Here is a 14793-nt window from a genome sequence, read left to right on the forward strand (position 1 = left end):
TATCTTATCTGTTTTCACATAACTCTTTTCTGCTTGCACTGCCCTCTATAGGTGTAAATTTTACTTGCCATTAGCCTTGATACTCTGAATGCTTCTTTGCTCAACCTCACTCCTCATTTGATACTTGTGGTGTTAAGATGTGTTTTTAACTTGGCTACTTCACAAAATTTTTAATCAGTTCCTAGTTTTGTTTGTATGAACTTAGTTGTTTTTTCTTTACATTTGCTACACTTCATTTCTATAGTTTTAGTTCATATATGTTAACATTATAGGTGTTTTGTTTTCACAAGTGTTTATTTATTTGGAGCTCTGCCTGTGATTTTTTTCTACTTATGCTTATAAGTACCATGAATTACGAGTTTCCTGATAAAACTACTACCTCTGCTGTCTCTTCTGTAATTAACCTTACTTCATCTTTAGTGGCTTTGGGTATGCAGTCATTGGTGGATGATGTTACAGCCCTTGATTTACTGGAAGTTGGCTATCTTCATATGAACTTCTGATTTGTCTCAGTCCTGAACAAGAGAACTGATTTCAACAGCCTGTTTCCTCCCACATCATCATGTTTAGCTCCAGTGACCCCTCGGTGTGGATTCCTGTACGTGTTGAGCGGACCTCCCAGGGAAGGTCCTGTTCTGTCTGGCTACCTTCTCTGGGATCTAAACATCCACCCATGTGTTTGCCGTGCGTGGTGACCCGTGAAGGGGAGGAGAGGATCCTGGTGGTTGAGGGGTCCAACCCTAACACACCACTTTGGCCTTGAATTCCTGTAGACAGGCAGCCTTTAGATGGCCCCCCTTGGTTCAATTGGCTGGTCCACTGGGGCTAGAGTCAACCAAGTACCAGTGTTGGAAGTTCTCAACGGGTGTTGTGGACAATGTGCCTGATGCTGGTGTTTTGGGTATAGTGCTCACGAAACCCTGGCGTTGCTGCATTGTCCTTGCATGACATTGTAGTGCGTACCCTCATAGGGCTCCATGGTGGGTGGGGTCAGTGGATACCAAAATTTAAATAATATAGTGAAAAAACAGTCAATAGGTAAGCGACCACGTCTTGAAGACTCTGAGCAGCAATCTTCAACATCTGTAACACACATACCTCATTTTCTTATATTACATTCTCTTTCAGAAAAACCTTCAGGGCAATTGTTCCCCTTTTTTATTCAGAAGGGACTAGAGGGTCTTGCTGGCTCTCCAAAGTCAGTAAAGAAGCTTCGATCTGGAGACATATTAGTTGAAACATCCACAACCCACCACAGTGAACTCCTCTTGAATTCAATGGCAATTGGGGATATACCATTTGAGGTTACCCTTCATGCTACCTTGAATTCATCACAAGGAGTTATTGTTGAGAGGGATTTGAAGAATGTCTCCGAGTCAGAGATTCTTGCTGGTCTCTTCACTCAAGGAGTTTCTGCAGTGAGGCGCATCTTCACTTGCAAAGATGGAGTTACATGCCAACAAATACCCTCGTTTTGACATTTACATCATCACGTGCATTCGCCACCATCAAGGCAGGTTATCTAATTTGCAGGGTACGGCCATACATTCCAAACCCTCTCCGATGTTTCCAATGTCAGAGGTTCCGGGCACTCAGACATTATGTCGTGGTTCCCTGACACGTGCTCGTTGTGGTGGCAAGGACCACAATGCCTATGAATGTGACATGGACCCACATTGTGTCAACTGCAATGGTTCTCACCCTTCCTACTTTCGTTCTTGCCCAAAATGGTTGGAGGAAAAAGAGGTGCAGCGTTTGAAAACGACACATAACATTAGTTATCCTGAGGCTCTTAAATTGCTGCCCGCCACTCCATCTCGGACATATGCTGCTGCACTTCATTCCACAACTACAGTGGGAGTGCAGACAGATCTCTGTGCCTCCAAGAGAATCGTTTTCAAAACAAATGAAAAGCCTTTTGACCTCCATGGTTAAAAAGGTTGATGAATCGACTTCCACACCCATCTCTGTTCCTACCATACATTCTAACAAACCTGAAGATCCACATCCTTCAGTTTCAAATACAGGCATTTCTTCTGATACATCTTTTTCTCTCATCCCAAGAGGCAAAACAATCATTCGTTCGCCTCCTCAGTCACTGGAATCCCCTTCCAATAACAAAGACCTGCCCAATTGACCCAGGGAAAGATCCATGGAGGTTGATAGACCTCCTCCAAAGAAGGACAGTAAGGAAAAAAGACGTGGTCGTAAATAGAAGGGTTCTCCAGCCACTTTGCCTACCCATCATTAAAAATGGCCACCTTGATACAAAAGAACTGTCGAGGTTTACGTTCTAATCTTAATGATATCAAAACACTGATAGCTTCCTACCGTCCTGTATGTCTTTCCTTACAAGAAATATTTCTAAAACCTGCTGATACAGTCACCATTCGGCAGTTTTCTCTGTACAGAAATGACTGGCTGTGTGATGGACGAATACATGGAGGGGTGACACTATTGGTTGATCAGCATGTGCCCACCCTATCTTTGTGACTCAACACACCCTTGGAGCCCGTAGCCATTCGTGTTTCCTTGGGTCATACCATCACTGTTTGTTCTCTCTACCTGTCCCCTGGAGAGACATATGATCAATCAGATCTTGATGCTCTCGTTGAACAGTTGCCGTCTCCCTTTCGACTCCTGGGGGACTTGAATGGACTTCATCCCCTCTGGGGAAGTGCTGTTATTGATGGGAGGGGTCGCTCTGTAGAGCGTATGCCCTCTGATCACAATCTTTCTCGTTTGAATACTGGTTCTTCCACTTATTTTCATGCACCTAGTCAGTCCTTCACTGCTATTGAGCTCTCAATTTGCTCCCCTTCATTATTTTCCCATTTTTCATGGAGGGTTGGCAATAATCCACTAGGCAGTGATCATTTTCCTATACTTTTGAGAGAGACTGGCCGTGGTCAATGTCACCCTAGCCGCGTGCCCCGGTGGAAGCTGGATCAGGCAGACTGGTCTACTTTCACTGCTCTTGATCCTGCCATCGTGAATCAGCCATCAATAGACGACTGTGTGGCGGTGGTAACAGATTGTATTATACAAGCAGCTGCTCAGTGTATTCTTAAAACTTCGACATGTTTTCCATGATATCCTCGTCCGTGGTGGAATCCTGCTTGCCACTTAGCACGGAAGGTTCAAAACCGGGTTTGGGATACTTTTCGTAGATATCACACACTTTCGAACCCCGTCACTTTCCAACAGGCCCGTGCACGTGCTAGGTGGGTAAGATTAATCTTGGATTAAGTTCACAACTAGCATATCTTTTACCACCAGTTCCAAGGTCATATGGGACAGGATTCGAAAGGTCAGTGGGCACTACAATTCTGTCCCCCTCTCGATCTTACTCTATGATGGCCAAGATGTAGCTGAGGTCCAGAGCATTGTCGATATTCTTGGTGAAAGCTTTTGCTGGGTTTCTAGCACTTCTGTTTGTTCCTCCACCTTCTTGGCCATCAAGACTCAGGCAGAGTGTTCACCTCTTTCTTTTCAAAATGACTGTCTCTTTGACTATAATTGTCCCTTTACACTGGTGGAACTGAAAATGGCCCTTCATGGGTCTGGCAGCACCTGATGATGTACGCTATGACATGCTGCACCATCTATCTCCTGCTTCTATTGATGTTCTTCTAATTGTCTTGAACTGGATATGGCAGAAGAATGTTTTTTTCCTGATACTTTGCACCAGGCTATAATTTTACCTTTCTCTAAGCCAGGGAAAGATCCCAAGATTCCTTCAAACTACTGTCCAATTGCTTTGACGAGCTGTCTCTGTAAGACCTTAGAAAGGATGGTTAATGCTCATCTTGTTTGGTTCCTCGAATCAAACAACCTCCTCTCGCCCACCCAGTGTGGGTCCCGACAACAGCATTTCACCACAGACCACCTAATTCGACTTGAAACATCAATCGGAGAATCCTTTCTGAAACGCCGACATCTAGTTTCAATATTCTTTGACATTGAGAAGGCTTATGACACAACATGGAGGTATGGCATTTTGCGAGACCTCCATACATATGGGTTACGTGGCCATTTACCCATGTTTATTAAAATATTCTTTAATGGACAGGAGATTCCAAGTTCGTGTGGGTTCAACACTTTCCCTTTCTTTTGTACAGGAACTTGGAGTCCCTCAGGGCTGTGTTTTGAGTGTCACACTTTTCAGTATAAAGATAAATGCCATCACTGAACAACTCCCCATCACTATTGCAAATGGGCTGTATGTCGACGACTTTCACATCTCATGTCAGTCGTCGAATATGAGATATATTGAGCGGCAACTACAAACTGCCCTCAATCGTGTACTGAAGTGGACTGTGGCAAATGGCTTTAATTTTTCTCTCTCTAAAACCGTTTGCATGCATCTTTGCTGCCAACGTGGTATTCACCCTCATCCTGAACTTCATATCGGTGAAGTTTCGCTGCCAGTGGTCCCCAAGACCAAGTTCTTGGGGCTTATCTTTGACCATAAGCTGACCTTTATACCATACTTAAAGCAGCTATGGGTCAAATGCACAAGAGCACTGAACATCCTTGGTGTTCTCACTACTACCAGTTGGGGAGCAGATCGATGTTCTATGTTAAAGGTATATCATGCTCTTATTCGATCAAAACACGACTATGGATCAATGGTCTATGGCTCTGTCAGACCTTCGGCCTTTAAGATGCTAGACCCCATTCATCACCAAGTACTTTGACTCTGCACTAGGGCTTTCCTCACCTTTCCTGTTCAAAGCTTATACGTTGAATCTCATGAACCTTCTCTGCACCTTTGCCGTTTGCAACTATCTTTACTATATTCTTCCGAAACTTCGTTTCTTACAAAAGCATCCCACCTGGGGATGTGTTTTCCTTTCTCAGTGGACCGTACTTTTTCAGAACAGACGATCTACCATTGCTCCATTTGGCCTTCGTATCCAGGTGCAATTGGATAAATTGGGTCTGTCCTTGGATAACATTGCAGATTCTACAGGTCAGCCCATCCCACCATGGCTTATTACAGCCCCCAAATGTGACCTTTCTTTCAGTCATCTGAAAAAGGCAGATACTCCAGATTGGAAGTACCGTCATTTATTTAATGAACATCTTTCAAACAATTATTCCGTTCCCATTTATACAGATGGTTCCAAATCAGGTAATTCAGGGGGCTCTGCTATGGTTTGCTGCGGTTCGGTGGTTGTGCACAGATTCCCCTCTACAGCTTCCGTGTTCACTGCTGAACTGTATGTCATATCTCTTGCCCTGGATCATATTGAAGCTGAGCAGTACTCCAACTGCGCTATTTATACTGACTCACTTAGTTCTATACTGGCCCTGGAATTGCTACTCGTTGGCTCACACCCTGTTCTCGCTGATATTCAAAACTGACTGGCCCATTTCTCATTAACTGCTACTTCTATCCAGTTTTTCTGGATACCAGGCCATGTTGGTAGTTGCGGGAATGAGCTTGCAGCACGGCAAGCACTGGCACTATCACCACTGTGCCTATTCCATACATGGACTATGGTCTTGTATTCAAGGCTCGGCTCTGTGCCAGCTGGCAGTCCACTTGGAGTGAGCAACGTGACAACAAACTTTTTCAAATAAAACCCTATATTGGGCTTTGGCCATCTAGCTTCTGTAAGGTTTGGAAGGAGGAAGTTGTTCTAACTAGACTATGCATTGGTCAGTTTTTAAACTCATAGTTTTCTTTTATCTGGAACTGATGCACCAGTGTGTAGTTTGTGTAAAACTCAATTCACTATCAGCCACATTTTACTTTCTTGCCATCGTTACGATTCTCAACGACGGCACACTATTTTAAACATGTTTTTTCCCAGGATTTATCTGTAACATTGGACAGTGTTATTGGTGATGGTGACTCTGTCCACCTTGATAATGTTTTTAATTTTTTAATGGCCATTAATTTTTTTAATCTCATTTAAGTGTTGGATATTTATTCATTACACCTTTTTAATTGTGGTTCCCTTTTCACAGTTTTATTTTCTCTAGTTGAATTTGACATTGAAAAATGGCCAGAACATTAAATAACTCGACACCAGGACTGGAAAGGCCAACTTCAGGTGACTAACGCTGCTGTTTGAACTATCCATTTGAACTACCCGTTAGTCGTCTTGGCAAGTTATTATTCCAATTTTGCTGCATGTCTTTTAAACTGTTATTACTTTACCCTTTGGTACTGGCCATAATGACACATAACCCGGAACCAGGACTGGAAAGACCAACTTCAGGTGACTGACGGTGGTTCTGGTACTTGCCTGTTAGTCTTCCTGGCGGGTTATGATCATTACCATTCTGCTACAGAAGTTCTTTACAACCTTATAGATTGGATGTCAACATCGGTTTTATGCAATTTTCTGTTTTAATTGCTGTTTTGTTTTTACCTTTGTTTACTTTTACAAATTTTACTACATTTACTTTACTTTTACCTTTTTACTGGACATTTGGCTACTCATTAATACGATTTTGCTATATGTCTTTTAAAACTTCTATTATTTTACATTTTGATAATGGCTGGTATGACACATAACCCAGAACCAGGTCTGGAAAGGCCAACTTAATTGTTAGTCTTCCTGGCAGGTTACGATCATTACCATTTTGCTAGAGTAAGTACTTTACAACTTCTCTTACTCTGCTTTCTCTCTTAACATTGTAGACTAGATGTCAACATTGGTTTTATGCTTTTTCTGTTTTTTCAATGATGTTTTGTTTTACCTTCATTTCCTGTTCTGTAGTTTACTACATTTACTTTATTTTTACCTTTTTACCGGACATTTGGCGCAGATAGTTTAGCTGCTTTGTGCCATAAAACACTAAATCAATCAATCATCTCCAGTGAATGTGCCCAGGCCTTTTTCTCTTTTTCCTGGAGCTGATAAACTAGGTTTTTTATCGTTGATTAATCTCATTCCAACTCAGCTGTTTTTAATAACTTGTTCTTCTCCCCTCACCAGATATTGGGGTTCATGTTAATGTGTTTCCTGACCCAGTTACATTTTAGAGTCAGTATACCTCGAATCCCACGTAATCTGCATTTTCTTTTTTGACTCTTAGCAGTTTGATTCTCTTCTGTCTCTGTGGGGGCACAAATTTTAATACTTTGGACACATTTTTCCACTCTGTTTTTCTGTCTTACTTATCCTCTGTCTCTCATATCCTTTCTCTGGTTCACCTTCTGTCTGTGGTTTTTCATCATTACCTCCCCCTCTTTAGGAGCTTCTGATGAAGAGTCATGCCCCAATTTTCTATACTTTAATACAGAAACTCTGTAATATAATTGTATGTGACTTACAGTCCATAACATAAATCTCAAAGGCACATTTTTCTTGTGGCATACGAGTGTGGAACACTGTGACTGCTCTTGAATGTTAATTTTTTTTTTTTAATACTAAATTTATTATGTGACAGCAAATATTGAAATTTGAGAATTATAGCTGAGAGTAGATCATGTGACAGCAAAAACTGCACATTTATTGCTGTTTTTGATGTTTAATTTTGAAATAAAGGAATGATACTTTAATATAAAACTTGAAATTATAATTTACTATATAATAATATTAAAATCTATTTATAATTAAGTGGTTTAATTAAATTTTGAATGTAACTCTAACATGCATAGAAAGTGTTTAAAGATGGCATCTTTGCTACACTTAAGTCAAATAGGTTGCTTGATTTGCTCTGATATTCATACTTAAAAATATTCTCAGGAGAAAATGTACTATAATGTCTCAGCAAACTTTTATGTTAGTATTTTATCTGTTTTGCCATTAATGTCTTATAAAACCTGGATTTAAAGTTTTATTAGCTTTTTGTAACTTTTTGTTTTAAATAGTAATATTCATTGTATTTTGCATTTTCATGGTTTATTTATGTTGCCTAATTTAAGCTGCAAGTTACTAAAAGTTTATAAATAACTCTTTGTCTGAACATTTTCTTTACACTATCAACTTGTTTAATAAAACATTTTAAAAGTAATGTTTTAGTTATGGTAAAAAAGTGAAAAAATGAAATTCAGGGTTATAACACAACATTGTATTTATTCACTTTAAGCTATCAAGTTCAGTTACAAAATCTTCAATTGGTAAATACAGTTTAATATGAACATTAAGTTTTAACACAAGAATGTAAAATCTTTTTGCATGATATGCAACATTTAGCATATCATATGTAGAGAAATGTTGTGTATATTAAATAGTTATATATTTACACGATTAATTATATGAAATGTGATAAAAGATGTATATATTCAAACAGACAATAGTTTTTTTCAACTTATTCTTGCTTCTGTATTTTTGTGAGGCTGTGTTTTAATTCCAGTAATTTGTTTGCTATTATCTCTTTTTATGTTGTTGTCTGAAATGAGAATCTTTACTTCTAGTACAAAATTTTTTCTTCTTATCATTTTGTAAGCACACTTAGTACGTTTTTTTTTTTCCCCTCCTTTGTACTCGTTCAAAATATATTTTTTTGAACTTATGGCTTTAGTTTTTGTAAATGACTTTCTAACATGGATAACATTTTTTCCATTATATGAACACTTACATTATGAATGATTATTTTTACTTTATATTGTTATCTAATTTCTCTCGGTTACCTTCTGAAACAAAAAAATTACTGACTTCATGTTAATTCTTCAATTTCAATTACTGTTCAGTTAGCTATGTAAATTCATTTATTTGTTAAAACGTCATGGTTTTCTTAAGAAAATGTTAAAGATTCACTACATCATTTATTGACAACAGGAATACTTTTCTTCTGATTGGTATAGTTCTTTGTTAATGGTGAATAATTATCGAGATTCACAAAATCATTTTTTTTTTTTTTTTTTTTACTATTGATATTGATTTTTCTGGTTAAGTATAATACTTTACTAATGTCAAATTGCATTAAAGATTTACTGGGTCATCTTAATTTGTAATCACCACCTTATCTGATCATATCTTTACACAATGGAAAAGCTCATATAATAAATGTGTATGGGTTGAAAAATTTGTTCTTCCCATTAAATAAATATAATTTGAAACTATTTTTAAAAGTTTTTGTAACATACTGCTGCAGCCAAAAATATGTTGATCACCCTTTGTATTCATTAAAATAAATTAAGTAATAATAAGTTAGGAATGACTTATTATTGTAGGTCTCCTCTGAGAATAACCAAGCTTGACAAATTTATCCACCTTAAGGTGAAAGGCTTGAACATTGGTTGCCACAGTGATAGATTGATGTGTGCTTTTTCAGTGGATGAAGATTGTTATACAGGTGTTTTTGGACTCCTTGGGAACATTCAGTGCAAAACTATGAAGAATTACTTAGTAAGTTATATATAAATAGCTATTGAATAGTAATGTTTAGAATGTTTTGTAGAAATCTGAAATATTTCACTTTTAAACTACTGTTATTGTTTCGTTTTTTAAATTGTGTGTGGTAGTACAAATAGAGATTTATATCTATATTGCCCCAGTAGTAAAATCGTGAAGGAAGAATACTTGTAATTTTTATAACCCACATTTGATTAAACTCATTATTTGACCCAGTTTAAAATGTATAGGACATTTAGAAATTCAAGAAAGATTAACTGACCTGTCTTGTTATGAATATACCTGTAATAGTGCAATCACATGAAGAATATTTATATAACATGCTAATTTTTTTCCAAGTCCTTTCTTTTTTTGTTTTTCTTATTTTTAATCACAATCCTTAGATTAACACCTACGGTAGTATGAAATGGAGTTCTTGTATTCAAAGTAGGTTCTGAAAATTGTTCATTACATTTGTAAATTATATTTTCATAACTGTTTGTGAAATATTCTGTTGTTAAAGATGTGAGGCGTTTGTTGAATGTTTCAATTACTTAGGTTCACCTTGGAACAAAACAACTTTCTCAATTTAAAGATTTTTTCAAGGCTTATAATGATTATGCCTTATTATGCAAGAAAATATAAATTGTATTATAGCTTTATTAATGTTCTAAAATAGTTCTCTGCAAAGATTGGTAAAACCCTATGACACAAGAAATTTAGGTTTGGTTATTAATTGCTAAAGTTGTATAAAACCATATTATTACTGATATTGATTTTAATATTTTTTTATATTATTGATATACATGAGGGAGATCATTACACTTTTAGCTGACTAAAAGTTTAAGCAAATGAATTGGAGTAACAAGTTCTTGTTGGACAAATATAACCTTGGTAGTCATCTTTACACACATGTGAAGCTTGTGCATGTTGAGACTCATAATTGTTTTTATTTACATTCTTGGTTATCTAATTTCATGAGGTTACATAATAATGATAATTTTTAACTATGTAGATTATGTACATTTGTTTTTGTTGCTTTAGCCAAGAAACCACAGTTCTGGATTGAAAAACTTAGTTCAACATCTAAGGAATTATGAAATGTCTGGTAATGACTGTTGTGTCAAGGATAGAAACACCATGAATATATGGCTGAAACAGCCTTTGAATAAAGAGGAATCTTGTCCAGTCAGGAAATCCCACACTCAAAAATTGAAAGCACAAGTTGACTGTAATGAATATTCAGTTGAGTTGGAATGTTCTTCCCAAGAGAAACAAACTAACTCCTTGATGGAGAACATGTTCAAAACACTGGTCCAATTCTGTGATGATAAATCTTTATCAGGTTAGCATGTTTAAGTAATACTTGTAATGCTGATTACATAATCAGCCAAGGATGATTTTGATTGTTACCATAGTTAACAACTTAAAAATATTCAGCATGTTCCAGGACTGTTGAAATGTAACAGTAAAATTTATTAAAACTAAGAGTACAAAAATAGGCAACCTCAGGTGTCGTATCATAAATTTATGTCAAAACTTTATAGCTTAAGATATTTTTATGGAAAATTAATTGTTTGCTAACAACAGTTTTAGCATTATAATTTTTTTATAATTACTTTGTTCATCAAACTGTGGGAAATCATATTATGGAAGATAACTAATAATGGAAGATGTCCCTACATTAGCAAAATGTTTTGGGTAACACTCTAAAATCCAAACTCTTCACTATATTAAAAAAAACAACCAAAAAACATTCAAACAAATTGGTGAAAAACCATTGTTAAATTAACAAATGAACCAATTTTAGTTCAAATTTTATATATATTATTGGTTGTGTTAACTTAACTAGTTTATCTTCTGGAACTGAATAAGCTCAAAAGTTTATTGTTGATGGAAGAGTTAGTTTTGTGAAAATGCTAAATTAATTCTGAAGGTAATGACAATTTTTTATATTGTTAACAGCTGCCAGTCATAAAGTTATACTTTTTAGCTATGGTTGGCAGGAAAGCACTGTTAATAACAATTTAAGCATTTTTTTATTTTTTTACATTTCTTGAAAAATAGTGTTAAACACTTATATCCTGAGTGTAGGTCAGCCTTCTTCTATAACTCAATTACTTTCTTGCATTTGATTATTTATGTAGAGGCATTTGGACACTTTTATAACCATATTCTTGTATTTTATACTAAATGATTAAAAATATGCAGAAAAAAACAAATTGTAATTGACAAGAAGAGTAAAACTTGTGCACTGCTCTCATGGAGAAAGAATAAAAGTTTGCTTGATACATGAATTTAACTAGTTTAGAAATACTGTTTTAAATTATTTTTAGTATATTAAGATGTTCAATGACTAGTGAAATTGTCATCAGTGTAAGTTTTTGTGAGTGTATTAACCCACATTGATTAAGTTGGTGAGAAGAGTGTTATGTTTTGTATTGTTGGTTTTATAGGCACATGCCATGAAGAAATAACTTCAGATTCTGATGCTATTGTTAGTGGAGATGTTTCAGAAGTGCAGCTAGTAATAATCCTTGATGGCCACACCTCCATTACATGCTCTGGTGATAATATGCCAAGGCAAGGCCTAGAAAACTTGTTAAACCTCACCAAAAATGCATTAACTTCCAGTGGATTTAAAAGTATAAAGTATGCACTAGTTGGGTTTGGAGGAAAAGGTGTTTATCATCAGCCTCATCTGCACTCCTACAATGGGTTTGTGTTCAGAATTTATTGTTACAAAGCTTTTAAGATATTAAAACAAAGAGTAAAATGTTAGATGAATCATTCATATTAATAACCTATTGTAAAATGGTAAAATGACATTTTTGTAAATTTTTAATAAATTTTTGTTTTTCAGCTCACATTGGATGTCTCATCATGACTTTGTTAGCTTGTGGCATAGCAATGTACCTTTCTTACAACTCAGATTAGAAACAAACAACTGGCCTAAAGTTGCACCCATTGAAGCCTTGGATTATTTGGTTGAAACAGTGTCTTTTAAAAAAGAAACAGTGAAAATGATCTGGTTTATTACAGATGATGATAATGGGGCTAAGGTAAATATGGTCTAATACATAATGGTCTGTATGTGCTTGTTATTTGCCATTTTTGTTTTAAAACAGTTTTTTGTCTTGAATGCTCATTGTGCATAGGAGTATCTCTGAGGTTTAATTAGTTTGCTTATTTAAACCACTCATTTCCAATATTCTGCACTTGCTGAAAGTGTTTATGTGAGTATAGATGGATATGAATAAATAATTTGTTTTGTTTTAACATGGGGTTTACTCTACTCTTGATTGTGCAAATAAAAGAAAAAAAACATAGCAGATTGTATTTTTCTGTAGAATTGCAAAATAATCCAATGTTAAGGGAAAAACCATGGTTGCAAATTATGACCAAATAATAGCATGTTTTTATGTACTGCTCAGTTTGCTTTGAATGGTATTAAAAAAATAATAATCTCCCAATAATTTTTTTCAGACAAACATAGTGATTTTTATTCTTCTACTGCTAAGTGACAAATATTTGTCTTTTGGTGTCAGTTAATGCCTGTTTTAAATGATCATTAGGTATAATAGGCAAGTTAATTTGAAAACTGTTTTATTTTTGTAAAGTTATTGATGAATTGTTTTGTGTGTAAGTTAATGTACAGTATATATTACTGTATTTATCAGATGCAAAATTTTAAAATTCTTACGTAGATGGTTATTGTATCCATAAAAAAAAAAAAAAAAAAAACGATTGGTAATCCATACCAGGTCATTTTGAAACGGGTTTCAGAGCTCAGCAAACTACATATAAACTGACAAACAGTACATAAATATGTAGTATAAAATATAGTACACTGAAACTGGTTGTTAACAACATACACAACCATGGTTCTTATTAAAATGACTTTTTAAAATAAATTAAGTGTTAGTGGTAAGGAATAAGTAATGTATTGTAAGTGAAGGTATTGAAACGATGTTTTTTTGTTGGTTTTTTTAATACAGAAGTGTGTGTGTGTGTAGTCATAAATTATAACTAAATAGGTCAGTTTTTCAAGTAAGGATGATAAATGATGTGGAGCTATGCAACACAACATTTTTTTGGGAAAAAAAAGGTCATAGAAGAAGAAAACTTGCATAAACGAGTATACCCCTCTCCACAAAAGTGAAGACTATAAAAGGGAACTGTTCAACCTCTCACCCTTACATCCTCCAAAGAAAGAGTCATGGTGAAAGTTTGTATTTTAAAAGATAACTTGCCTCTTTACATTGGAACAAGTATCTTCCTCTTTTCTACAAGATTTTTATGACACTGGAAACTTCCACCTAATTTCACATGTTTTAACATGAACTGTGCTGTTACATGATGACATCATCATGTAACAAAAGCTCTTAATGAATAGGAGCGACTTAACCTTCTATGGCAATAAATCTTCCCATTTTGCACTTGCTCTTGTGATAAATTTACTTTTTTCTTCGACATTGTATTGAAGAGATGTGCTTAAAATTTCATATTCAATTTTTGACATTTGCATTGGTAAGATAACTTTGATTCTTGTTTCTGTTTCAAGAGCTTTAATTTTTAATCATGAATTCTCATATAATGGTATCTTATAGTTAGTTTTTTGTGACTGATCTTGTTGATACTATGGCTTTTAAAGGCTCTATCAGGAAAGTTGCAGCCATTGTTCATTATGTTGTAGATTAAGGCATGCTTATTTCACCTTCTAATTCCAACCAATCAACTGTAATCTTTACTTCTCATTGAGAGATGATTTACTGGGCAACAAGTTTAACATCATGTGCTTCAGATAGTATTTTATAATATGAACAATGACCTTGCCTTTTCCAGTCTCTTTTTGGATTTCGTTCTCGGGTATGTTCCTTGACTTTTACCTGTGTCTTTTGTTATTTCTAATTTTGTATTTTATGATCCACAAATATTGTGGTCTATCGTGCCTTTCTTTCTTGCTTGTTATTACCCAGATGGCAATCACACATTGGCATCTTCACTGGCCTACCACACAGTTTGCTTATTGGCTCAATAGTAGCCTATTGTGGTTATCCAATGTTGCATCAGTTGTGGCAGAAAGGTTGGCACAGTGTTGGAACGTGATTAATAACAGACATTACTATAACACTGATATCAACATACAAGATTCTCGTATTCATGGAATGGTGTTACAAATAATTTATTTTGGAGTAGTCTCAGATTTGTTACGTATTAATATTTCAAATAACCAGAAGTTTGAACTTAGAAGTTAATTAAATGTTAATATGTATTAAATTTGATATTTACTAACAAAAAGGAAATTTGCATATATTAATCTTTACACAAATATTATTGAATATAAAAACAAAATTATACTAATAGTTGTTACTAATAGCTATTATAAATGATGGTTTATATACAAGAGTTTGTCAAACTTACAAACAATATTGATTCTTATATCCAGTCTAAAACTGAATATTGTATGTGCAGTCCAGGTCCCTGATGAGCA

General features: G+C 35.4%; 1 protein-coding gene across 5 annotated transcripts in view; it reads left to right on the forward strand.

Moving 5' to 3' along the window:
* The window catches only part of LOC143224833 (uncharacterized), a 146749-nt gene that overhangs the window by 126231 nt on the left and 5725 nt on the right, over window positions 1–14793 (forward strand). For all 5 annotated transcript variants that reach the window (XM_076453191.1, XM_076453205.1, XM_076453214.1 and 2 more), the window contains 4 exons: window positions 9140–9314; window positions 10344–10644; window positions 11756–12017; window positions 12163–12361. In XM_076453191.1, the coding sequence (XP_076309306.1) occupies window positions 9140–9314; window positions 10344–10644; window positions 11756–12017; window positions 12163–12361 (937 nt within the window). The remainder of the gene's footprint in view (window positions 1–9139; window positions 9315–10343; window positions 10645–11755; window positions 12018–12162; window positions 12362–14793) is intronic.

The sequence above is a fragment of the Tachypleus tridentatus genome, chromosome 1 (genome assembly GCF_004210375.1).
Source record: "Tachypleus tridentatus isolate NWPU-2018 chromosome 1, ASM421037v1, whole genome shotgun sequence".
NCBI lineage: Eukaryota > Metazoa > Arthropoda > Merostomata > Xiphosura > Limulidae > Tachypleus > Tachypleus tridentatus.